Below are 27,250 nucleotides of genomic sequence, written 5' to 3'. Positions count from 1 at the left end.
GACTCCCGTCAAAACAGGTATGAATTCTGTCTCATCATTTGATTTTATTCTTTTCTTTTTTCATCTCTTAATTTGTACTTTCTTTAATATTTCTTCTCTTATTTTATCTCTTATCTATCTGTTACTATTACTCTTTTCATTTACTATTTACAACCTTTAATTTTTCTTATTATATTTTACTTTTCATTGTATACCTCTGTTATTTTCCACTTATGTTTTTTCTTTTTTGTAACTATGCCAAGTGTTTGTATCTTTTTTAGCCCTGACGAAGCCCTGCAACGTGGGGCGAAACGTTGGCTCAATAAAAATAGTATAATTATTTACTATTTGGGTTTTTTTGATCGCACCTGGACCATATTCCATTCATATTTCAATATAAATTGTAGTTGTAAATATTATTTTCAAAAATTTGGTATATCTATAATGACAATACATTATATTTCATTAAAATGAAATTTGTGCTTCTTTCTCTGTTCTGCCTAGACTCTTTTCAATGTGAATATTAAGGATCCGAAGTATATTTACAGTTTTAAAAAATGAGGAGTGAATATAAAATTAAATTGTCTTGGTCAATTTTTCAGTCAATGTTTTCTAGTAAAAGTTGATAAAAAATTAATTGATTTCATGGAAAACAATGAAATATTATGTTTCTTACAAATAAATTATTGTTTCTGATAAAATTGAGAATGTTGTTAATAATAAAAAAAAAAAAAGTAAAAACAGTAAACATTATTTTTTAGAATAATGTTTTAAACAAAAAAGTGACTTAGAATTAGTATAGTAATTCAAAAGACCAATATTCAACAACAAAACGGGATCATCTCTTAACTGACAAATATGACGGATTGGATGCCACGCCTACGAAAGGAATTGACCCCGCCTTTTGACGTCTCTCCATGGAAGCGTAACCCCTCCATTGTACTCCTCCTTCTAAGTGGTATAGTTATTTTCCTTTCAGCATTCAGATTGTTTAGTTCACCGCGGTTTATTCATCTGCATTCGGAAAAACCATCGGCATTCCAGCTAACTCCAGCGCTGTAACAAATAGCTCTTTTGAATAAAAAAAAAAGGGATCTACAACAGTTTTATATACTGTTTACTGTCCAAGAAGCAATATGAAAAATGGGGAATTTTTGATCATGGTTCACCCGTTCGGAATTTTGGCCCAGAATATGATTCTTTTTTTTTTTATAATCATCCATCTAAGCTCTTTCCGTCATTAAATCTACTAGTGTTGATATCAAACTAGGAAAATCTTACAATCATGTTGGTGAGAAGATTTTGCTACAAATATTCTTTTATTGGCAGGATAACATGTATGTACAAATGCATTGACATTTTAAAATTAGCATAAATCTAATGGTTATACTTGAAAAATTTGGAATTTTGGTAAGACAACTTCCAAATACTCGGTTTGCATAAACTAGTAGTTACTTTATAATTATCCTTAAGATTTTGGCCCCTCTCTCCAGTAATCTGACATACGAAATGAAACCTACTGTATATTTAAAGAACTAAGAAATGAATGAAAAAATATTTAAAAGTTGAATTCCTAATATGCTTACTAGTTTGATATCAAAACTATTAAAGTGAATGCCTGAAAGACTAAAGCGGAAATTTCAAGGTGAAAGTAGCAGTGTTAGTGAGAGATCGTTACAGGATCGAGCCACTATGATCGTGTAATCTAACAATCTTGGTCGTAGTATCAGGATTTACTTGATAGTTGCGTGAGGTTATCACAAACTTATTTTGATTATTTCCATCATCGTGGAACCTCCGCTTTAGGTGTTGGTGTCCAATAAGTAGTTTTTATATAACTTAGTGTACCTAGACCGCCACTTGGACGATCTTCCTAAAACGAAATATTATATTTCGTTTTATGAAATCAACAAGAATGATATGTTATTAATTTATATATTGTTTTGGGTTTATTTTAAACATTTTTCGGAGCCAGAAAAGTTCGGTGGTCGTATGTACCTACACTATCTTGTTGTTTAGTCTGTATAGGTTTTGAATTTACCACTATCAGTGCTTGTTTTGTAAACTAGTACATTTATTTTTTTGCAAAGAACTTAATTCTTTGTAACTTAACTACATAAATTAAAAAAATACTCTTTTTAACATAGATACTTACCTAACTGAATATTTAATGAGTATTTTGTCAAGTCGTACCTCTTTGTAAACGAATTTAGCGCCACTCTGAATCTCTCTTGTTTAATGACGCGTTAGTGTGCTCTTGTTTGATGTATTATTGTGAAACTTCTTAAATTATGGTGGTTTAGTTTTCTTTAATTTACCACTTCCTCGAAATCTTGTTTCTATTATTTTATGGTAATTCTAAGGTAAGATACGTTAGAAATGGATGTCTTAGAAGCCTTCAGGGAGTTGCATCTCCATCTTCTTCCTATTGATTGGGTGAACCATTTGTGGTGTAATGATTTTTCCGGTGAGAAAAAAATTCCGGATGATTATAATTTACAGATGATGGATGGGAACTATTTTCTATTAATGGACAATTTGACAGAAGCCATTGAGGGATGGGATAGGGATCATAATAGTTCTAATGTTTCATATAGAAAGTCATGGCAGACATTATTGAAGAACAATGTTCAGTATAAAGGATTGATGTGTTTAATAAGACTATTTCTTGACATGGAAAATAAGGAAATAAACAAGGCAAATTATTTATTAGCCTGTAGTTCAGCTAGGCTATATCTTTCTTTACTTTCAATTCCTGGTTCTCTTGCCTGTAACATATTTAATGAGATCATATATGATAAAGCTCTTATGGTTTTCACTAATTCTCTGAGTTTTGTCCCCAAAAAAAATGCTTCTAAGAAGTCAAAAAAGAAGAAACCAGGTTTTGATGCAAACCATGATATGATGGATGATGAATCAGTTGGTGAACTTTCAGAATTTGAAAAACCAGATGTATTGCCAATGCTGTCGATTATGCTTGATGGATTGTCAACCTGCCTAAGGGAGTTATCTTTAAAAGATGAAGATGAATCTTTAGCTCAAACAATTAAAACACTTGTTAAAATGACGCAATTAGAATGGCAAACAAATGTATTTCAACATGATCCGAAACCCGATACAGTTGGTAATGTTATATTAAAGTCTTACGGTGTTTTACAACAGCTTTGTAACTCTGATCATGGTGAGATTGAAGTAACTATTAAGACTATCATGAAATTTTTTCTTCCAACTCTGGTAATAAATGAAGAAAATATTAAAATGGCAGGAAGGAGCAATTTTTCATCGTATGACAACACGTTTTTATTTATTAACCGACTGTTAAGAAATTTTCCGAAAGATGCTTTGTATGGGGTGAAAGCAGTTATACAGCAATTATGTGTGAGAATGCCTGACAAAGCAGATATTAGAGTCAAAGCCATTCCACAGATTGTCCAACTTTTGGGATATCTACCATATGATGCTTTTGAAGATTTAATATTATGGATAGTAAGTTTGGCTCATTCTGACTCAATCAAGTATCGGATATGTGCCATTGAAGTAATCGCTAAACTTCTGGATGTTTCGGATTTACCAGATTGTGGTGCATCGACAGAAAGCAACTTAAATGATAATGATTTGATGAATTACGGTATTGACAAAACTCAAAATAAAAGACAAATTAAACTTCTTTATAAATTTTTGGTTGGTGCTGTATTGTCTCGTTCTCTTGATGCCTCTCCTGTATTGCGATCTAAGTGTTTAAGTATTTTTGGGTCATTATTGCTCTCAGATCACCCAGAAATTAAAGAAATCATGAATGGACTTTTTTCTATGCCTCAAAAAGGTTCTCGTGTATCAAAAGCTGAAAAGTGCAAAAGCTATTTTGATTACCAAGAATATTTTAGTACTAATACAGCCAAGTTATCTCTTCCAGTAAATGTTTTGCCATCTGGACATTCTATTATGTACCACACAGAGCTTTTTACAAAGGATGAGAAAGTATTTGTCCGTAAGAATGCTTTACAACTTATATGTAATGTTATATTACACAATAAGTTCTGGCTTTCAAGTGAGAGATTAGAGGTGTGTATTTGACTAGATTATTACTCAATTAAATTAGACCATTCTGTTCTATATGTTAACTGTAAATTTCAGATACTTGTTGCTAGCAGTAGAGATATATCTTTGATGATCAGAAAAATGATAGTTAAAAGCCTCACTGATATTTTACTGCTGTATCCTTCTTCTAAACCTTTAGTTCAATCATGGGTTCATGGTGTTGTTTCTTTGATTGCTGATAATGATATGAAGTGCCAAGAAAAAGTGATTGAAGTAAGTAATTTATTTTAACAGCCTAAGTGTTTTGTTTTTTTATAAATGTGGAGATTATTTGTCAGTTATGGTAGCAATTTTAATATAATAATAATAACTATTATTATATATAAATAATATTAATATTTATATAGTAGGTAAAAGGATTTGATTTTTTTAATTTGAAGTTTTACATACGTGTTAATGCTCTGGAATGATTTCATGATTTTACATTTCAAAATTGACAATTCAAAACTTAAAGGACGTTTAAAATTAAAGTTTTCTGAATTTGCTAAACCATTCAATGACTGATTTTTCATTTTTTTACGAACTTGGTCAATTTTCCAAAAAGGTAAAGATTTAAAACTACTTTGTGGTATGAAATGCCTTTATGTATTAAATTTTTTTCTAAAAACTATTTAAAACTAATTAAATAATATATGTTGGTTTATTATTAAAATTAATATGTTTTTTAATGCGTTTAGATATACTTAAAATAATTCCTTGACATAAACTATACATCCCTTACTACTCCATTCATGTTTTATTAATCTTTTATTGTGTTACTGTTTTATATTGACAATTTATTCCTATTTTGCAAATATTTGTTACTGGGAGCTCCTTGCACCTTTTATACTACAGTTGCATGTTAATTTTTACAACACAAATATTCTTACCAAAATATTTTATAAACTAAGGACTCTACTGAAAAAATGAATGACCTTTCTTCTTTATTTTGTGTAAGAATATTTTTTTTGTAGAACCATTCGATTACAAGATATTACTGAAAAACTTGCAAAAAGGTACCTTCCTCTTGCACTCAACCGTTCAGGAATTTGGGTATGTTCATTAGTAGATCTTTCCCAATAATATTGCTAGGTTTTTTATAACTTCAGGAATCATGTTACAAAACCTGCCTTATTTGACTGGAATATAGTTTCTATTTCTCCAATCTCATTTTGAAGACACTTCTTCTTTTTTTTTTTTTCGCCTTTCTTTGGCCCAAGACTCCAATTGAAGTCCTATACTGACATACGGGGGTCCAACCTATTCTAACCATGGTAGGGGGTCAAGTTTTTCATTTTGCGGGACTGCCACTTAATGAAACAAGTCAATGCTTGTGTTTAATAGTAGCTCGTGTGATCTATATTGAAAGAAGATAGTTGACCGTACGAAGTAGATTGTAGGAGGATAATCCAGGTTTACAATAAATAGTTCTCTTTTACTATTTTGCTACCTTTATTGACCGCCACCCGGACCATCCCCCTACAATCTTGTGATCTATAACTTAATAATCTAAAACTATCAAGCTCTGCAGCTTTTGCTCTCAAGATTTATTTCATATGAACAAAATTAATACTGACTAACTTATAGATAAAATAATGTTGACATTTTATTAACTTCAAAAGTTATTGCTTTTATGATTCAATTTATTTGTTGGTCATTTAATAACAAAATAAAATAAATTTAAATCTAAAATAGCCTTTATTTCAGTATTCAATCTTACAATCTAATTAGTCTTATTCTTAATGTTTTTTTTGTTTTGTTTTTTTGTAGTTAGTCAGGAGTGTTATCCTTGAAAATTTAGCAACATATGAAAAAACAGATGACCAACGTACTAAGCTACCATGGATAGTATTATCCACCATTGCATTAATGGGCAAAAGAATATTATTAAAATTTGCCTGCAGAACATGGTGCATAAATAAAAGTATCACGTAAGTTATTTTCAACAACTGTTTTGATGTTTTATTTTTTTACTCTTTCTACTTTAAGCAATAGTATATTTCTTGTATTTTATTTATGACCAATAATATGGTGTCATTCAGCTTTAAAAAGGTCAATACCATATTTAGTATTTAACCATAAGGTTTGTTTGTTATTTTTGCTGTTTGGTGTGTTATATGGCTGGTTCCTTAGATATTTGTTGATACTGTAGGGTTAAATAAGATGTGCTAAGTTGTTTCCGGGATTACTTAACTATTATTTATTGGTTGTGACCTAGGCTTGCACATTTGTATGTCTTAACATAAATTTATCACCTTGTATCAGCTCCTCTATGTAGACTTTTTATTATTTTTTTCTATAATTAGAGGACATTGATTATGATTTTCACCATTTTCTTTAAATTTTTATGTAACACCATTTCTGAGCTTTTTAATTAATAGTATTGAGGGACCAGTTTACTGAATCAATTTTAAACTACTTTACTAGAATAGAATGGCATGCACACAATATATACTATTTTTTTTTTTTGTTCACCCCCTGCCTAGTCACATCTGACATTTTGGGGTGAAGGGGGGTTATCTATAGGTTACTTTCCCATTCTAACCATTTTCTGTGGGACTACCACGAAATAAAAGTTGACCCTCCAGGCCACATTCATACCACTACTGCTCAAGTTATGAGGCTGCTTAGATGACGCCTCAACTCCCTCGGCTACAGATGGCCTCTTATGGAAGTTAGCAGCAACCCCTACAAGATAATTAATTTAAGAGGTGTTATTGAATTTTAAAGATAAGTGATGTATTGTTTGCAATGTTTGAATGACCCTACTTATTTCCCTCTCTTTCTATTTGGCTCATTGTTCTTAAAAATATATTCATGTATGAAGATAATGTGGTGAGTGTTCATAGGTATTGTTTTATTTCTAAGTAGGTCTAGTTTTTTTTTTTTTTAATTAAATTAGTTTACATAGTTTCTGTTTATATATTGGAAACATGCATAGTTCTTTCCCTTACCTTCAGACAAATACATTTTTCTATAAATATAAAACAAAATATGGAACCAAAGGTTGCTACTGTCCAGATCTAGAGTAGTCTTGGAGAGAATAGCTGAGAAACCTCGTGGAACAATAGTTATTTCTAAATAAGTCAGGCATTACATTGCAAAATAGGGAAGTACGTGTTGATAGACAGTTAGTACCAAATGCAGTCCTTACTGTGTCACGTGTCTGATGTAATTTGTCGAAGTAGTTTATTTAAGACTTAAAATTATGGATAGGAAGTTAACAACTCAGATTTAAAGAAACAATTTAGTAATTAATACTTCATATTAATTACTTCCTTATAAAAGTAAATCATTTTCTTTCTTACATTGTATAAAATTAGATGCCATTTTTGTAAAAGATCATTGTTCTTAGTTATTATTTTTTGAGAAGAAACTTCATTAGGTATAGGATGGCAAGATGTTTTCATATTTTTCCAGTATGTTTTTTAAATTAGTTAAAAGTTTTAGATAAACATAATATCTTATAAATTGTATTGAAAAATAAAATTTATTTTTTTATTCATATTATCTTCATGTTTATGAAGAACAATTGATAAATTTCTCTTTTCCGCTCTTAATTTCGCCACTTGATTGGGTTCTTTTTATTGTCATCTAGAACATCCCATTCTAATATTCAAAATTGTATGGGGATAAAACCAAACAAAGATTTTATTTTTAAACAAATAAATTTCTGTTTGTGTTATAGGAAAAATGTGGATATATGGTTGATATACAGAAATTGGCATCATAATTTCTAAGACCAACCTGATGTCTCCCAGTTGAAGAATACATGAATTGGGAAAAGTGGGTTTGGTTCACTGCCAAAAATAATTAATTGAGGACTTCTTACATAGATGATTCTTGGCTAGTCTCAAGGACTAATTGGAATAATCGTCGAATTTGATGAAATGTCTTTTTCCAATGATGTATTAAATTAATTTAGACCTGATGGGGTATTTTTGAATGTGGTAAGAGGTGGAGGAAGAATGTTTTTAGATTAAAATAATTAGTGGAATCCTTTATTGATTTTTTTTTTGTCCATATAATTCCTTATAAATAGGATTCTGTAGATTCAGAAGCTTAAATTGGAAGTAATGGGTGATTAACTGTGATAGCAATCTCAAGTCATACTTTATTTTCAGTGATCAGTCAAGTTTTTACTTATATTACAAATATCTTACTGACCCCTACAGTAAATTATTATTTATAAGATTAAAAAATTTACAAACCATATACTGCCTCTTAAAGTAAAGATGGAATCGTATTTTTGTGCTGCCTGTGGATTTAATATATCTGAAAAAGTCAAGTAATTGGCAGAAGACTGATTTGAGCTGCTCAGAGGAACACTTCAGTTAAGTATTAAGGAAATTAATTAAGAAGAAAGAAAAGGAATAAGATCTTCAAGAAATAATATTGTGACGATAAATACTTTCTACATTTCTTCTTATCACAATTTTTCCTTTAGATATTAAAATTACTAATTGAAGTTTTTTATAATTTGAAATAATCCATCTTCTCTTAACATTAGCCATATATCCTCATTGTCAATGGTTATTTTAAGTTTGATAAATTTTTTTTTTCAAACATTACTTTCAAGTAGAATCTTAAGTTTATGATCATCAAAATTATTTTTATTACCTTTAAAATTTACTTAGGATTAAATTAAAAAAAATGTTTACTTTAAAATCAGTATCCATAAAAAATTACTACTTTAAATTCTTAATTAATGAGAATAATATTGATTTTCAATGCAGTTTTATTAATATATACCTGTTTAAAAATAAGTTATTTGAAAACTCATATCCAATGGGAAGTATACAGTCATCTGATATGGTAATTTAATCTGGTTAAATGTTTTTGGTATTTATTTCCTAAATATTGAATTATGTTTTATATTAATACTATTCTGTTTCAGGAAAAAAACATTTTTATCTCTTCAAAGCCATATAGGCACAGAGAACAATTTTGCCGCATGGTTTTTCATCGTTTGTCTGACTGAGTTTGAGGATTTTCCTTCTCCAGGATTGTTAGCGGATTATTTCCTGGAGAATATTCATAATCATGAAGCTGTAAGTCTTTTCTCATTCAGTGGTTTTTTATTTTTAATTAATATATCCAATGTCTAGTGCCTACTGGTTACTTAAATTATGGATCTTATATAAGTAAGTAAATTTTATGAACATAATACAGTACAATCCTTATATTTTGTAGCACGATAATTCTTATTAATAAGGATTTTCTCATCATATGAAAATCTCTGATTCGTATAAAAACAAAGTCCAATCCCCTTTATAATGATATTTATTTTTATCTTAGAAGAAATCTAAATATATATAAATAAATAGGTTTTTTTAACAATCCATGTTTAAGGAAAACGAATCTGGTTAACTCTTAGTGCTTTCAAGAAAGTTAGAGAAGAGGAAAGTGAGTGAAAGAGAATCGTGTCTATGAATTTGGTTTGTTTAATTTTTTTTTTTTCTATTATGGCATTTTATTTTAATTTTAATTACATGTTTTTTCTAATTGGTTTTGTCAATAAAAAATTTTGATTTTGATCGATAATAACATTACCTCATCACTCAGCAATGTTAATGTTGTTTTTGGCTTTCAACACTACTTGTAAACTGCAACATTTAGATCAGAGTATAATTATAACATTTAAGACATTTGACTGCTAGGAAATAGAGATGAATCCATGTCAGCATCAAAGGAGGGAAGGAGCTTAAAATAACCTTATGAAGTGTCATTGATAGCACAATTAAAATTATTTATACTTAATAGAAATGTATAATTATAAATTGGGGTGGCAGGGTATAGGAGAAGGGGAAGATTGAGGGCGAGGGAGTATGATTGTTACATACCTCAATGTGGGGAATCCTTGGTTGTGGCATGAATTTAAAAAAGTTGGACACCTCTGATTTAACCCTTATACCAAACAACAATATATCATTGTCCTTAGCATTCGCAAACATTGTCAACGACAATATGCAGTCGCATCTTATTTGCATTGCAAGAGAATATTGTCTCAAAATAAATTTATAAAACATTATGATCTAATTTTATTGCCGAACTAATCATAAATGGTGCAGATCATTACACAAGGGTTTATTATATAATCAAATAAAAAATGATTAAACAGTTTTTCAAAATAATTGTCCTACCAAGTCTAAAAAAGGAAATAGTTGAAAATTGGTGGATTTTGATGTCAAGTTTTAAAGACCATCTTAAAGGTTGTGAGTACCGTGATTTGGATACCAAGTGCCATACAGACTCTTCTTTCTCCCTCCTGTTGTGTGACATTTTATCTTGTTACTAATTTCCATTGGAGAACCTGTGACATGAGTTCTTACCAAAACTGTCCCAAACTAGGAAAATTTTTTCCAGAACAGCCCAATGATGCTGATACACCTGTTGCAGGACATTGTTCTGACTTTTGAATCAGAATCAATAAATAATTGTCTCCCATTTAAATGGGAGACAAAAGACCATTGTTCAGTAGAAACAGATATCACTTGACTCTATTTGTGTGTACTATTCCTTAGAGTCAAAGGGGCAGATTCATACCTTATGGAATAATATTATTAATGATAACTTATTTTTTTCTGGAATTATTGAACAGTTTTATTTATTAATCTATTTTCCCATAGGATGAAGTTTTAAGCCAGCTCGTTGTTGAAGCAATTTTTCTTAACTGGAAGGGGTTTAACTTAGATACTCAAGAAAAACTATCTTTAGAATTGAAGAAATCATTGGAATCTTATTCTGTGCCTTTATTTTTAATTTCCCGTTATTTGGATATATGTTTCCTTGCTAATAAAGATAGAACAAAATTATGGAGTGGAGATCTTGTTCAGGTATTTATTTTATTTCATGTTTATATATACTTAATTACTTTGTATGTTTATGTATATTTTATATTCCAATATAGTATGTATTTGTACTATATTATTAGTATGTGAATCGGTATATAAATCCTCCTCACCAAAGAGGAGGATTTATATTTATATTATATTTTTTTTTTTTAATTTTATACTCCATCCTACAGAACTGCAGAATTTGTACGTTATTTTCTTGCCCATTTTATCTTCCTCTTGAATTCTTTTCCTCTCACTATCCAAAAAGTAGTAACCTAATGTTTGTAAATAATTAGTTTTAGGCTTAAAATAATGATACTATGGCACAGCTAGAGAGTTTCAAGTAGTTTTTAGCATTTTTCACTGAAAACAGAAAAGTGGCTTTTGGACGTGGACCTGCCAATCTCAAAATTCAATTTGATCATCCCAAAAAAGAAAAATTGAAGTTTCTTTGGGAAATCCTTTGTTGACTCGACTTACTAGGGGAGGTTGTACATGTAGGATCACCGATTTCAATGGACTTTTTTTTTGTGATTAGAGGTCGAACAAATAATAGACTCATGCCCACAGGTTTTTACCTATACACCCTAGGAGCCAAGGAAAAAAAAAGAAATTAAAATCTGTACTGTTACTACCCATGAAGGGTTAGGGGTTCAGTACATTGTAAGGAAGTACTGTTACTAGACCAACGGTTGTGCCGGGTCAGTAACACCCTCGACTGCCTAATTTTTCCCCAATTAAGGGAACCCAATTTAGTAGGCTGGGTGGACCCTAGGAGGGGTCTAGAATCCACATGGTTGACTCACTGCATTTTTATTGTATTTATTTTTATTTCTAAGGGCTCTATCCGTAGTTTTATAAGGGGTGTGGTTAAAAGTACCTTCAAGATCAATCAAAATGCTTGTCATAATTTCCTTTTTGGCCAAGCTTTTCTCAATTATGGAGACCAGATGATGTAAGGCATCTTGACAGTATTTGCCTGCTTGTTTAGCAAATAGTGGGCTATGTTCTGGTCTCTCTACTAACATAGTGTCCCTAATATTTCTATTAATAACCTTTTTCAGAACTTTCATAAAAAAGATGTCAGACGTATAGACCTATAAGCGCCTTGGGTTTATCATAAAACACCTCTGGTTTAGGTATATAGCACACTTTCGACTCTTTCATACTGTTCGGAATGTGGTTAATTGCCAGACTGCCCCTAAGTTAAACTAAAAGGCATGGTTTAAGCACTGGTAGACCTTTTCGTAATAAGGCCGTGAAAATCCCATCAGTACTGGCTGATTCAAAAGGTGCAAAAGATTTAATCACCCATTCGACCTTACCAGAAACAACAATTGTTGGCTTTTACACATTTATCTCTGCTACATGTTTAGCTATCAATAACAGGATCAATTTCACTCATCTCCATTAGCACACATCCAGTGCGAAAGTGCGAGCGTACCAGGGCCTCCACAGTCCCCGCCTCTGAATCACTGAAATCCCCTTCCACCCTGACATCACCCTCTCAGGATCCCATTAATTCTAATTGTCGAGGGAACATCATTCACAATCACTGCAGAATTTTGTCCAGAAGTCCCTCTTTTTGCTTTTCTTAAGGCCTTTCTGTACTCAGCATACTTTTATAGGTGTCCCAAATGCCTGCTTATCGGCCGCCAACCATCTTTCTTTATCTTCTGTAAGGTTAACTGGGATCAGTTGTCGCAGATCCCCACAGCATCCCTCCATCGGCCCTTCGGCCTACCACGTTGCCGCACACCATCTGGAACGTAACTGTACAGTTACCAGCCACTCTTTCCTTGCTCATCCTCATTACATGGCTAAGCCATTTAATATCCTTATGTACGAGGAAATATGGAAACAGAGCCCAAAAAGTTCTCCGTTTTTTCTCCCTCGCCAATTACCATTCTCGCATACAGGCCTTAAGATTCTCCTCAGAATTACTCTTGCAAACTTGTCTAGCAGGTTAATGCTTTTATTGCTCAGGGTTCCAGTTTCTCCACCGTATGTGACTGGCCTTATTAACGTTTTTTACAGGGTGAACTTGGTGGTACAGCCAACAAGTTTGCTTTTGATTAGCCTTACAATGGAGAAATAGGCTCTATTTCCAGCAGCAATTCTGCTTTTGACTTCTTCTTCATCCTAGTTCTCACTGATAATAGAGCCAAGGTAAGAAAAATTTCTTACCACTTCAAAATTATAGGGGCCCATTACAAGGCGACTCTGCCTCTGTTCCAGAGGCTTCTTACCCAACAGCATAATCTTGGGTTTTTTCCTCATTAATATGCAGGCCCATCCTTTTTGCTTTTATATCCATCGCTTCGAAGGCAGTCCTAATACTCTGGCGGGATGAAGTCATTTGCACACGCTTGAACTTGGGTCATCTTTGTGAATACTGTTCCTTCCTGATTTATTCCTGCTCTATTTATAGCGTGAGTGCTCTCAGCCTACACTATTCCTCATTCCACATGGTGGTATTCCTGTTGGATTTTATTCTACCCCCACTGTTATTGTTTGTTAGTGTAGGACCTCATAATCTCTTCCGTTAAGGAAGTGTCGAGGCATTCAAGCTTCCATGTATTCCTAATCGACTCGGGGTAGCCCTTAACTTCTTCCCCGAGTTGTGTGTAGTAAGAATCCCAAATTGTTAGCTTTAGGTTTCTGTACACTGATTCAGTCACATTGCATTCAGATAAGTTATACTTGATAAACCGATTATCTGAGCACAATGGGATGCCCTCATCATTGCGCCATCTCTCTCCACTTGGCTCGGGTGTCCAGAAGGGTCCTTTAGACCTATCAGATGGACAGACATGGCGAATCCTCACCTCTGATGTTAGCGAGTCCTGTCAGACTCCACAGGAGGCACCAGACAGAGGTGACAGTAGGTGTCAATAGGAATAAGGAGAACTGGTAATTCTCAAGCATTGAGTAGGGCACTATGACCTGATTCATCCCCTAAGAGTGAGGGAGACTACTATACCCATCTCCCTCTCTAGTCCTCCTATTACCTTACCCATTTAATTTCCTTATTTAAGTTCAGAAAAGTGGTAATTCATTGGCACATTAGCAAAAAAAAAATCCTTTAAAAATCAAGCCCAAAATTTTCTTATTTTCAATTTATATGAAAATTTTTATTTAAGAGTTTCAACGGGTGCTAAAAACAAAGATGGCTTGATTTTTCTTAAACAACAATTTTGTGATATATTTTACTTGTAGGAACTTTTGGTTTTATAATTTGTTATATACTTTAACTTATTTAATACAATCTTCTATTTTTATTCTATTAAAAAAAAATCAATTAGTATATAATAACCATTAGATACATGCAAAGAAAAGGCGACATATGATAATGTAAAAAAATTCTAAAATTTTATAAAATATTTTTTAAATTCTAAGGCAAACTTATTTCACCAATTTTAATTTATAAACAGAACTTCCTACATTTTGGCTTAAGGTTATGTGCCATAATAACTGCTCTACCTTGGAGTCCAGTCTATATTTGAATGTACAAAACAAATTTTTATTCAGGAGAATGGTCTGTTAAAACATTTAAAATAAATGAAATAATTTGGCCTTCAATTTTAACAAATTTACTTTCACCTTAAATAAATTTTGTATTCAATCTTTTTTTTCTCAGCCCAAGGCACATTGGGAAGACCCATCTGACATAGGTCAAATATTTTGATCTAGTATCATTGAAAATGATAATACAATGTGCTTTATCTTGAGTACCATTGAACATGGTCTGTTATGGGTCAAATTTTAGTAAATTTACTTCTTAAAAAATTACAAAAAGGTTTAATAAATTTTTTATGCGTTAAGTAGTTTTAAAGATATTGAGTTCTGAAAGAAAAATGAGCTGTAACTTTAGGTTTTTTTCTAGAATAGAAGTTCTGAATGAACTTTCTGTGGCAGGTACCAGCTATACAGTCAAACCTCTGTGTCAAACATGGAAGGTTCCTTGAAAAAATTAGATATTTCTTAAGGTTGAAGAAGAATCAAAGGTAGTTTTTTTTTTGTCAATGGTCTTGAGTAATTTTTAACAAAGCTGATAATGTGGATTAACCAGAACAAATCTCTTATTGGAAAGGATACAGAAGAGTTGAATGCTCAAGAATGTAAATTAATGATACACTAATTTTTCTATAGGCTTCGGTAAATTTGATAAGATGGAAATAGATCTAAAATCGGATGCTATAAAAAGAGAAGGGATCTTCTTTACTGGACGAACAAGCACCTTTTTTTCAGTAAAAAAAATTTACTAAGAGAAAATTTCTAGATAGAAGGGCAGAAAGGATGCTGGAAAAACTAAGTTAAATAAATAATTTTTATTGGAATTAGTTCTTGGCCTAAGTACACTTAATTTAGTAAGGAAGATGATAAAATGGTATAAAAAAACGTTTTTCTACTTGTTAGATCAAAATTGTACTGGTAGCAAACAAAAATTTAGTGAGTTTCATTTAGTGCTAATTAAAGGCATTTTACGAAAATATCTGCAAACTAGAAGCGTGGCAGGAGGAGGAAAAGGAAAACCTGAGGATTTACCGTTTCGGCTAATTGAAAGGTATTTCTTGTCGTAATGTGAGAATCGTATGGGCATAAAACAGTTGACAAGAAGAAAGTGTGTTGTTTATGTAAAAAGTAAGAAAAGGAGCGATACACTATACAAATAAAAAAAAAAGTGAGTTGGTCTATGTATTGATAATTGTTTTGAAATTATTTAAATTATATTATTAAGTTTTTTAGTTGATTGTTAAAGTTTATGTTTTATAATCTTAATGTTTAATTATTTAACCTTATGTTTTTTGCTTATTTATTACTTTTTGAGCCTTGAATAGTCACTAAAGGGTAGTGAGAAAGTATTTCGACTCCAGCGATGGTCAGTGCTACCTGAGCTCTGTCCCTACAGACCGTTTCGGCCGGTAGTATTCAGATCTCAAAAGGTTAACTACGTTTTCATTAATTAATTATAACATTTTAGCTTTAATTATTTTTTTTATAATGTTATTAAAATGCTGTAAATTTATTTTCATTTACTGGGCTTGACTAAACAAAAAAACATTCCAGTATTGGTACAAATTAATATAGTACCTTTTACAGATTAATTTTAGTATAGCTTGTTATCTCATTTAGACCACAGAAAGATGAGTTAACCAGAGAATTTATAACTGAAAAGGCTTTACAATGCCAAAGTGTGGGAACTTCACCCGGTAAATATAATTCAGGTGGTAGCATTGCAGCAAATAAGATAGGACTTAGTAACAAACGGATTCCTATAAAGTTGAAAAACACTGATCTGAGTGGTAGACCGGAATGTAGGTGGGAGAATTGTGTCAAAACTGTTCTTATGGATTTGGGTTTGGATGGGCATCACTAGATAGATGTATGTAAACAGTGATTAGTAGTGTCGGCTTTAAACCTTTGAATTCGGTAAGCCTTTATTATTATTATAACTTCAAGACTTATTTATTGGTTATATTTTGTTTTCAACCCATCACTGAAAACTCATTAGTTCTATTGTTTGTGATAATTTTATTATTAATTATTACTCTTAAATATCTAGATTTTTATGATTAATCTTTTAATAAATATATTCAATTTCAGCTATCAGAAAAATATTTGAAGAAGCATATTGCTCCTGGTTGCTCTAACAAAACTTCTGAAGGAATTCTTTGTTGTTGCTTACATACTCTCGGAGATGCTGCTCACTTCCATCCAGGAGTTTCTAGAGATGTTATCAATTATCTTGCTAACCTTATTGATCCTGCATTTGATGTTACTGAAGATAACCAGAGTATGTTAGTTATATTTAACAACAAGTTTGTGGTACTTTTTTATCAGGGTAAAATAGATTTTTTTTTGTGAAAGTAGGGGCTTAATTGTTCAAAAATGGTAACAAATTAATAGCTCGAATTATTTTGCTCTTCACTACTTTTTCTGTATTGCCGGTAGCATATGAATCCTGGATAGAAAGAACAAGTGGTCATTAGAGGCAATCTAAGAACTGACCCATTTTTTACATTTGCCGTAATTATTTGAAACAAGTAGTTATTGGTTGAAGGCAGAGTTGTGCCAAAAGTAATTGTTATTACTTTCCAATTACTGTAATTTTATCTAGAAAATTAAATTAAGATTTTGATTAGTAGTTTTAACTACCTGATGAACCACTGTAATTGTAATTATGGGCCAAAATTACTATTAACTAGTTAAACCAAAGTAATTGTATTTATATTTTACTGTAATTAGTAGTTGCAATTACTATTTGCTTAACACTGGTTGGAGGAATGTTTAGAGAATACGATGAGTGTGTTAAGATATCACTTTTGAACGTTTCCTAATAGCTAGTAGTTTTTGACAGGCACTGCAATTTGTGGTCAAGTATTGTCGGGAAAAATTAAACAATACTTGGGCTGCTTATCTAATAAAGATTAATTCTTTGCACATTGAGAAAATAATTATTGCTAAGAATGTTAAAAGTACAATTTCTTTTTATAGTACTATATGACTAAAGAAATTAAAGGGAAAAGCTGGTTATTGATTTTATTATTTGGGTTTATTAGTGAACACTCTTCATGTGATTAATGAACAAATTAGCTGCTATGTATCACACTTTTAAATCCTTTACCAGCGATATCGGTCCTAGCGACTTAGGCAGTTATAAATTAAATTGACTATCCAGTGTTGCATCTGTAGATTGTGTCCTGATCAAGGTCTGGCAAGTATAGGATCACTCTTGAGAATCTGATACCTCTTATACCTCAACGCTTTTTTTTCCCTCCATTTTGTTTCAAGATTTACAATAATTTGAAAAAATAAAAAGAGATCCTGCACTATTATTATAAAAGTTTAAGAACATATGTCAAAATAAGATAAATTTTGGAACTTTTTGAAAACAAAATTTCCTCTATGAACCTTATCAATTTTTATTAAAATCTTATTCTTTAATTTTTTCTTTATATTATATACTTTTATCTACATTTATGATAATAAGGTTAATATATTGCCTAAATTTAATTTTGTTAGGAACAAGTGGAAAATGGTGTGGTTTAGTAAGTGACAATGTGAAAGCAGTAACTATTGTTGCACTTGGAAAAGTTTGTCTTCAAGACCATTTTATTGCCAAGAAATATGCTGCTGTTTTTGCTAATGTTCTAAAAGAAGATTCAAAACCCGCTGTGAAAATCAATGCTATGGCAGCTCTCACTGATCTCTGCGTCAGGTATTTGTTTTCTCTGAGCAAATCATACTTTAGGATGTAATGAAATTGAATTAAATTTTAAGCTTTGTATAATTATAGATATGACTTCTTGATTAAGGATTCATGATTCAAACCTGCAGTTGTAGAATAAAAAAATTTTCCTCTTCAAATTCTAATATTATTCAAAACAATGATTTCAAGTTATTTTGAGTTAAAATCACTTCTGCAAGTTTCCTGGGAACCTAAATCTTAATAATGTTGATCTAATCTAAATCATACAGATCAAATCTAAATTATGTACTGATGGTCCTTGTTCTTATGTATGGTTCTGTTCTTCAGAAAATGCTTGACAAAAGTGTATATTCTTTTATAAAGTCATGTTTAATGTCCTTTAGTTTATCTTTGAAGTCTTTTGTATGATGTTCTTTAGTGTATCTTTGGAGTCTTTTGTATGATGTTCTTATACAAATAGTATGTAATGTATTTTATTTTTTGAAATAAATTTAATAGCTTTATTTTTCATTTAAATTGATTTTTTAATGACTTCATTTGATATTTTTTTTTTCAAGTGACAACTTTGATTTTGTTTTTTAATTATAATAAAAATATCTATATAGTCTCAACTTGTTTATTCTCTTATAACACCAATGTTTCAGCCATTTTGACCACTCTTAGGGATATCAATTTACAATTCAATTACAATCTAATCATTAACAATTATTTTTAAAAACATTCTGAATTATAAATATTTGACCTTAATTATAATATTACAGCTTCAGATAAAGTTATTAAAAATTCACCAGTTATTCTGCCTTAGGCAAAAATATAACTTAGTACTTGTAAACTATAAAACATAATTAAATTAGTAAAACTTTCTGCATAAATTAATTAACTTTCATCATATTGTGTTAAATTACCTATTTTTATCCACTATTTCACTTATAATCTTTTTTTTCCTATTTACACTATCTGTTAGTCTTATAGAAAACCTTATCAACAATAAACTGTTTAACCTACCTCACGTACTAGGTTTGGCATATTCTTATTATATTTTAAATTTTATGTATTCATTCATTTTAGTATTAAAAAACCTACCAAATTTAATTATATATTATTGATCTGATGTACAAACATTTTGATCAAAAATTAATTTTACTTAAAATATAAACATAATGTTGGTTCAAGTTTCTTGTGTCTGATTTGAAATTAATATTTTCCAATGTATAGATCATAGACCGGTCGATCACGATCCCAATTTTGGTCGATCGTCAATTGCTCGCAATGTCAGTGGTGGAATTCTGTGTATCATGAAATTTGGATCGATTGTAGAGGACAAAACTTTCTAGCAATAGGTTAATGCATTCCGGGAATTTGCAAAGGTCATAAATTCTTAGAAATCTGACAACTTGACACTGCCCACAGAGCAGAATATATTTTGACTTATGTGTTACACTTGTCACTGGACACAACGCGTGGACTCAGTATCCGTTATCTTTGTCAGGATGTACACCTAATTATAATTCCTTGGTTTGAGACAAGCAAACTCAGTCTTCCCATTAATGTCAAGGCAATAAAGTAAATTATAAATCTGACTTTATGAATCGCTACTTTGGATTAATAAATATTGTGAATAATTATCCATGTTCTTTTAATTCCTCTGGATGTGAGTTTTTTGGCCCTTTAAATGATAATTGTTGTTTTCATGTAGGTATGTAGATAAACCGTACACTATATAAATAGGTGTACTCAGAGAGCTATTGATTGATTAGCAAAAAGTAAGTCATATTATTTTTTCATGATAAATTTTCCTGGCCCAAAATACAAAAACAAAAATTCAAAAGTGAAATATTGAAATCAAATTATCAGCCTTTCTGTGGTACTTGTACAAACAAATAGTACAACAACTTATATATTAAAGTTGATAAAAGTAAGTAAAAATCTATTTTTAACAAGTGTCAGAAAGTTGGTTATGGAAATTTATTTTCTTCATGAGCCTATCTTGAAAACTTCATAAGTGATTTAAAAAATAAAAAATAGTTTTGAACATATATTTTTCTTATCTACCCATACCTCACTGAAATGCACCTTATACTGCCCAGTGTAAAAATATAGTATGCATTTCACACCCCTTCTCACCTCTTAAATTACGCCTATGTAAGTCGATCGCGTCAGACTTTTAAGATAAAAAGTAGATCTCATATACTGAAAAATTGGCCACCCCTGATATAAATAGCTTCCAGCATTGTTCTTTTGAAAGTATTGTTTTTTTTTAGTAAAACCATTGTATTTCCAAAATCAAGTGGTTTATTTGTTTATATTATATGTTTATTTTGATAGATACATGCTGCAACAATGCTTTTTTTTATGTCTTTATCCATTTGGATCCAGTCAATTTATTATGTTTGCGTAATGTGTATTTAGGATTTTTGTGTCAGTATTTTAGTGTACAGTATTATTGATATTTTTGGTTATGTGGATTGCTTGTAAGATTCTTCTGCTTTTTTATGTTATTTATCATTTCTATTGCTGTGGTGTTTTTAAAATTAAATTTATGGTTTAAAGTTATACTATGGTTAGCCAATGTTGTGGAGTTTATATATATTTTTAATGCTTATATTATATTATATTCTTTTGTTATTATGAATTGCATTCTGGTTTCCAGTTTTTAGGATATCTTTCCTATATATATTTTTTTCAGTTTTGGCAGTCAGGCCTGTATATTGCATTTTGCTTTTCCAATTTACCTATTTTATAGGGGTAGGTCCCTTGATCAACATATTATAATTTTCCTTAGTTTCTGGTTGGCTTATTTAGTATTTTTTGTAAGAAAAAAATTAAGGATAAGGGTCTGTTTTAGTGCAGTATGACTTAAATTCCCTTCTGGGCAGGTAGTATTTATTTTTTTGTTTTTCAAAATAAATCTAGGTTCTCCCAAAAACTAAAAGTGTTTTCCTACACGAGTTTTAAAATGGTTTGAAAAAACAAAACAAATAGTCCTACTTATCAGACTGATTTAACCACCAATATTAACTGTTGTAGTTGTATGTATTATTAGCTTTAGATAAGTAGCTATTTCCTAAGTTTTGCACTTATGCTGTCAATAATTATTTTGATCATGTGAGTCATTTTAAACTAAATATCTATTCTATTGTTAAATTATTTGTGTTACGGATCATGAAGATGGTGAGGGGTCAGGGGTGTGGTCAAAAGAAAACAAAAATAGTTAACAACTTCTATTTTTTACCGTGCCCTGACCATCTTCATAATTTAAAATAATACGGTTAATTATATATATTTATGTTATGATTCTTCTGTATTTTAATTTTTTTATCTTTAAATTAATTTTTATTTTTTTCAGGTTCACATCAGTTGTTGAAGACAACTTGGGAGATATGTGTGTTATGTTGAAAGATAAAGATGTTCAGGTCAGAACTCAATCTCTCAAGCTAATTTTGCGGTTGATACAGGTAAATTTATGCATATAAATTGTATTTTTAAAAAAATTATTTATTTACACCTTGACAGTAGCTGTCACTGCGATGACAGTCTTTTTCTCTCGGAAGTATAATGAGCTGGGTGTCAGTCATGTTTTATCACCAGTTAAAACTGGTCTCTCATGAATCACTCAATAGAGTTTTGAAAATTCTCACTTTCCAATTCAAATCGCTTAAGGAATTTGCCACACCAGCACTAATGACCCAATTCAATTTGTGCTGATTTGTCAGTTATTTTGGAACAAATCTTGAGCACAATTTTCCCCAGTGTTTCTATAATTGTTTTGTGTAACAAATATCTGAAAATTTGTGGAAACATTGTGGGGATTTCATTTTTAAGAATGATTGTAATAATATAAATTACCATGTATCAGTATAAATAATACAAAAATAAATTGTTTCATTTTTAACTTCAATTTATTATTTATTTTACAGGAGGACTATTTAAAACCAAAAGGAGCTCTATTTTTCTATTTACTTATCATGCTGAGAGATCCTGTAGTGTCAGTTAGAGAGATAATCCAAGCCTTTTTTACTAATATGTTGTTAAAAAAAAATGCAAGCATCATGTGCCATTATTTCATTCAGGCTATCTTCTTTTTCAATGACTATATGGTTAGTTTAATAAATTTTTCATTAATTATTTATTAATTAGTTAAATAAAATTCTTTAATAATTTCTTATGTTCTTACATATCTCTTTTTATGTTTAAGGGAAGTGGCAGTTTTAATAAAAGAAGACTTTCAGCTAAAGAGAGGATGGTTTTTTCAATGTCTGGAGTTGCAAATTTTAATGATCGTGGTCAAATTTACAAATATATGCTGTCTAACATGAGGGATGACCACAGATTTAAGTTATGCAATCGAATTTGTTCCGATATTTTGGGTATAGTAATTTAAAATATTTACAGTAATATAAAAGGAACTTTTATTTTCATTCCCTAAAATGAACCGTTTCAAAAAGAATTTTTATATATCATCAATTGATAAAATAAATATAGTATAATATAAAGAATTATACAATATTATTGTTGTTTGATTTTAAAAAAATAAAGTTATTTTAAATAAGTAATTAATTTTAAATAAGTTTTAAAATTAATAGTAGAAATTTTCATCAAGTGGTTCATTTGACCAATTGATTATTTTTATTTGATTTGTCACAATCCAGTTATTTAGAGAATATTCGGTTACTTTTATGTTAGTGAACTTTTTTTTTTTCCGTTTCCAGCTGTTAAAACGAACTTCAATTCTTTTATTAGATCAGAAAAGAACATTTGAATAGTTTATAAGTAACTGATACAGAATAAAAGTTTGTCATCTTCTTAATATCCCTTGTAAATAAACTATGTAAAAATTAAATTTTTGAACATATTTTGTTGCTTCCATATTATTGAATTGCATGGGCTTGTTTTGAAAATAATCCAGAACTTCAAGGCTGCATATTTGTACTGTTAATTAAATTATACAAGTGAAGTTGATATAGGTTTAGGTTACAATAATCAAATCAAATCTATCTTTTATATACATATATATATTCGTGATTTTTGTATGAAAATTAGATTTTTCTTTTAAATTAAATAATATTGTTAAGGATAAAATAAATCTTATATTTTAGATGCCGTTACCAAACGAAAAATACCACTTGACAGAATGGGTGTTTCTATTTTAAAGGATGCTTTATTTGCAATGGCATGTGATGAAATGCGTCTAGAAAACTTGAGAAAAGTAGATGATGACTCATCAGTCAAAGAATCAGATGAAATTGGTGATATTGGGGGAGGCGAAGCTGTATTGGGCATAGCTAAGAAGGTCTTCATATCCCAGGTAAGAAAGATTTTCTAATACTTTTATAACTCTTTTTGAATACTGTAAAATATTCATAGGATATATTATGTATAATAATAATCCTGTTACAAATATATAAAATTTGCAGCATTTGGTTTTAGAATTACGTGTTTTGGGAATAAGTTACAAAAAGGTCAATATTACAATTGACCAGTTGATGTTTTTTTAAATCATAATTTCTATAAATTAACTATAATATTTGCTGTTATGTATAGTAAGAAGTATAATTTAAATGAAAAGATGTATTTCTTAATTTAACAACTATATTAAATGTTTTGTTACCTATTATTTACTCCTAGTGCCATATACTGAAGGAAAGTTTCACTTACGTTTTGACACCATCGATGTTCAGTACAAGCCTTACATATAAATTCTTTACTTAGTAGAAAAAGAAAGAATTAAAAATAATTATTTCAGAATGAGGGACAATTTTCTAAACTTATCCGGTTTGATTTGGTTTTGGTATCTGCTGGTGGAACTAGTCTGGCAAGTGGGCTTAGTGGTCCTTTTTGCTAACCCATGGTGGCTACCTGAGTTGCCACTACGTACTAACCTATACAGAGTGTCAAGATTCTTCTCTTAAATATTAACTGCCCCAGGTGGGAATCAAACACAACCTGCACAGCCATCACATCCCTTATCCAATTTTATTTAAATCTTTAAAAAACAATTGAAATTTTTCTTGGTCATTAATTTGTTTATATACATTTACATATCCATGAATAATTTTTCAGATTGTAAAAGCCAATTATGTGGAATCCATTGTGCCAACAATCACAAAGTTAAAACGAATGCTTGCAGCATTAAAATCACCGTTAGTTAGAGACCTGATGATATGTCTTCGTGAACTTATGAAAGACTTCAAGAATGAGGTATGTTATTAACAAATATATCAATGAATTGTCTTAATTTTTCCTGGAAAAATGTAAATGATAGTTATTGTGTTTATTTCACAGATAAATGACATATTTCATTCTGATCCTGAAATAGCAGCTGAAATAGCATTAGATTTGAAAGACGTTAGTGAGGAAGAAGATCAATTGAGTGATCCATTTGCAGAATTCTCTGTGAACGAGGTACGTGCACGGTGTGAACAGTTGTCTGAAATGGCCTTATGTGAAAAAATGGGCATTGTTACACCATTGAGGAAGCTGCATTCTCAGTCATTATCTTTGTTAAGACCATCTTCTGAGATGGTTACTAAGATTCAACTTCCATCTTTAATGGGATGTAACTTACCAGTTCGTCAAAGTCTTACTAAAAATCAATTGGATCAAAATTCAGGATCATGTAGCCCTTCTTCAATATCATCTCAGAATTCATCGGAGGATTCATCTGAAGTTCCTCTGAGCGATTCCAATTCCCTAAGTCCTTCATTCAGTTCATCCAATGGAGAAAAGGATAACTCCCCTAGTAGTGAGAAATCAACTCATGGAAAGAAACAAAATAGTTTCGAAACTTCATCCCCAGGAGGTTCTGCTAAAGGTTTTGTACCAATTAAACCAAAAAAGAAGGCAATTCGTAAGAAAAAGAAGTAAATTTGATGTTCGTAATTTTGATATATTCATATTATTTATTAATTTGTTTATACAGGTATATACATACGCATCCACACACATGTTTGTGTGTTTATATATGAATGTAATATATTCCTATGTTATTTATTCTTTTTTATTTCTCAATTTCCTGTGATGTTCTGACACTTCTATCTTTTGTTGTAGAACCATTATCAGCACAAATTTAAAAAAAATCACAATCGTTAAATAATTTTTTGTATTGGTCAAGTTAAATTTTTATATTCTTAACCTCAACAAATTTTAGGAGTTAAAGTGTAGAATCTATCCAGTGTAGTAATTAAGTGTCAAGTCATCTAAATGTTAAGAATGTGATGTATTTAGTAGTTTTGTAGTTATCAACTATGTGTTGATTCTGAGACTGTAAATGACTATTTTTTTCTTGGAAAGCTTTTTATCAGCTTAATCCTAAAGGTTTATTCTTTTTTTTTTTTTATGTCCTATATTCTTGAAGATTTTAAAAATGATGTAATCTCTTATATAATACTGTTGTTATGTTTGAAAAAAATGAATAAAGGCTTTTCAGCTTTTAATAGTTTTCCGTATTTTTTTATTTCCTTCCCGTAATCTTCCTAAGTAATACTATTAATAAGAGCCAAAATTAAGTTAAAAGTATCTGCTTCAAATTGTAAATAAAAACAAGACTTTCCTTGCAACTTTAGGTTCAAAGTCCAAAACAAAAATTGTTTCTTCTCTGTTATTGGTCTTATTAGCTTTTAAGTAATTGTGTATACAATTTAACAAACAGTATGTATATTTTTGAGTTATGCACAAATAAGATAATACATGCACAAATAAAAAAATAATAAATTTCATCTTACTTTTTTATGATTTTTCACCTAGAAGTAAAATAACTACAAAATATTGTGCAATCAACAGTTTTGAAAGAAAAAACTATTTTAAATAAGTAAGTTAAAATTATTTACATCATTAGTCTTTTTTCAATTATAATTGCAATTAACTCACCAACTCAATATCTCTATTTACAAAAACTTATCATTTTAGAACAGGCCTAAAATATTATAAAATAGTTATTCGTTTCTTTTTACCTTAACTGTAATTTGAGAACAGTTGAATGGAAGAGTGAAGAGCTGTAGAGCAGCCTCTGATAGTCTTCTTTTCTTTCAAGGTGTGAATGATATGTGAATTGGAATGTTCTCAAACCATAAGTACTGCAAGAATGAAGACGTCAATCTGTAAATGTAGAAGAAAGATGTCCCCGAAAGGATGGACTAGGCACTTTAGAGAGAAGATATCGTCATCTTCCCTTACAATGCCGAGCCAGTGGGCGATGAAGACTTTGCGGCAGCCACAGAAAACCAGCTTAAAAATCATTAGGTTCTGAGACTACGGAATTCATTAATACTCTAAAAATATATTTAGTTAATTTATTTTTCGAAGGCATCATGCTTTCTGATTTTTTTTCTTAAACAGAAAAAAGCAGCCTTCATACTTCAGACTGTTTATTAATTTTACATTAATAATTAACAGAATAAAAGAACATTAAATGAATTCAGGAAACTCCATGTTAACATTGGCATTAGCCAAACATGCAATAATAAAAAATCCTAATTTTGAATTCAAAATAATAGATAAAGCTGAAAACAATAGAATAAGAAAAATATTAGGAGCATTACATATCAAAAAAATAAAAATCAAGTGGTAAATTATAAAACACAAAGGAAAAATAGGTACACATTAAGCAGATATAACAAGTAAAATGGATTAAAAAAGAAAACCAATCAAAGACATTAATGAAGAAGATAAACAGAAGCAGAAACCAAGGACCCAAGTCAATATAAAATAATTTCTACTAGGCAGGAGAGAGTATGTCATTAAAAAAGGGACACCATATTAGTGAAAATGTATAGTTATAAGGTAGCTAACTATGAAATCTAGAACGATATATAAATGTGTATTCAAACAATAATAGTTAGTATATTTTAATTACAGTATAAGGGATGACAAAATTTCAAATAGAAATTGTGTAACTTAAATTTTGTAAATTTGTACAGTTTTGTAAATGGAACAAATAGGATCACAGCTCCAAGAAGCACTTCCTCACTGAACCTTTGAGCAGTTGGAGCCCTGACAATGAAAATTTGTTCAGTACAAGCGTGAAAATTTAGTGCTCCCAAAACTCTAAATGATAGCCTGGAATGGTAGAAACTCGCAAGCGAATCGCTCTCCACAATCTATTGAGACTGTTTAGGTGGTATAAACAGAAGAGAGACAGGCCTGTGAA

General features: G+C 30.4%; 1 protein-coding gene across 1 annotated transcript; it reads left to right on the top strand.

Annotated features, from left to right (window-relative positions):
* The first annotated feature begins 2,194 nt into the window (after positions 1–2,194).
* LOC106680059 (condensin-2 complex subunit D3-L) lies at positions 2,195–25,543 on the top strand. Its single transcript, XM_014419516.2, has 13 exons — positions 2,195–4,041; positions 4,114–4,290; positions 5,827–5,987; positions 8,954–9,107; positions 10,686–10,892; positions 16,500–16,689; positions 17,919–18,114; positions 21,452–21,560; positions 22,023–22,202; positions 22,301–22,472; positions 23,202–23,410; positions 24,166–24,303; positions 24,388–25,543. Exons 1-13 carry the CDS (start codon positions 2,359–2,361, stop codon positions 24,967–24,969), a joined length of 4,158 nt encoding a protein of 1,385 aa, XP_014275002.1. The 5' UTR covers positions 2,195–2,358; the 3' UTR covers positions 24,970–25,543.
* The last annotated feature ends 1,707 nt before the right edge of the window (positions 25,544–27,250 follow it).

This window comes from Halyomorpha halys, unplaced genomic scaffold, assembly GCF_000696795.3.
Source record: "Halyomorpha halys isolate HHAL.00 unplaced genomic scaffold, Hhal_1.1 Scaffold240.1, whole genome shotgun sequence".
Lineage (NCBI taxonomy): Eukaryota > Metazoa > Arthropoda > Insecta > Hemiptera > Pentatomidae > Halyomorpha > Halyomorpha halys.
This window is presented reverse-complemented; position numbering and strand designations above follow the sequence as displayed.

Coding starts and splice junctions, on each gene's coding strand:
- LOC106680059 (XM_014419516.2), top strand. CDS start 2,359: ATGGATGTCTTAGAAGCCTTCAGGGAGTTGCATCTCCATCTTCTTCCT. Junction 4,291..5,826: donor GCCAAGAAAAAGTGATTGAA/GTAAGTAATTTA, acceptor GTTTTTTTGTAG/TTAGTCAGGAGTGTTATCCT. Junction 21,561..22,022: donor TAATTTTGCGGTTGATACAG/GTAAATTTATGC, acceptor TTTATTTTACAG/GAGGACTATTTAAAACCAAA.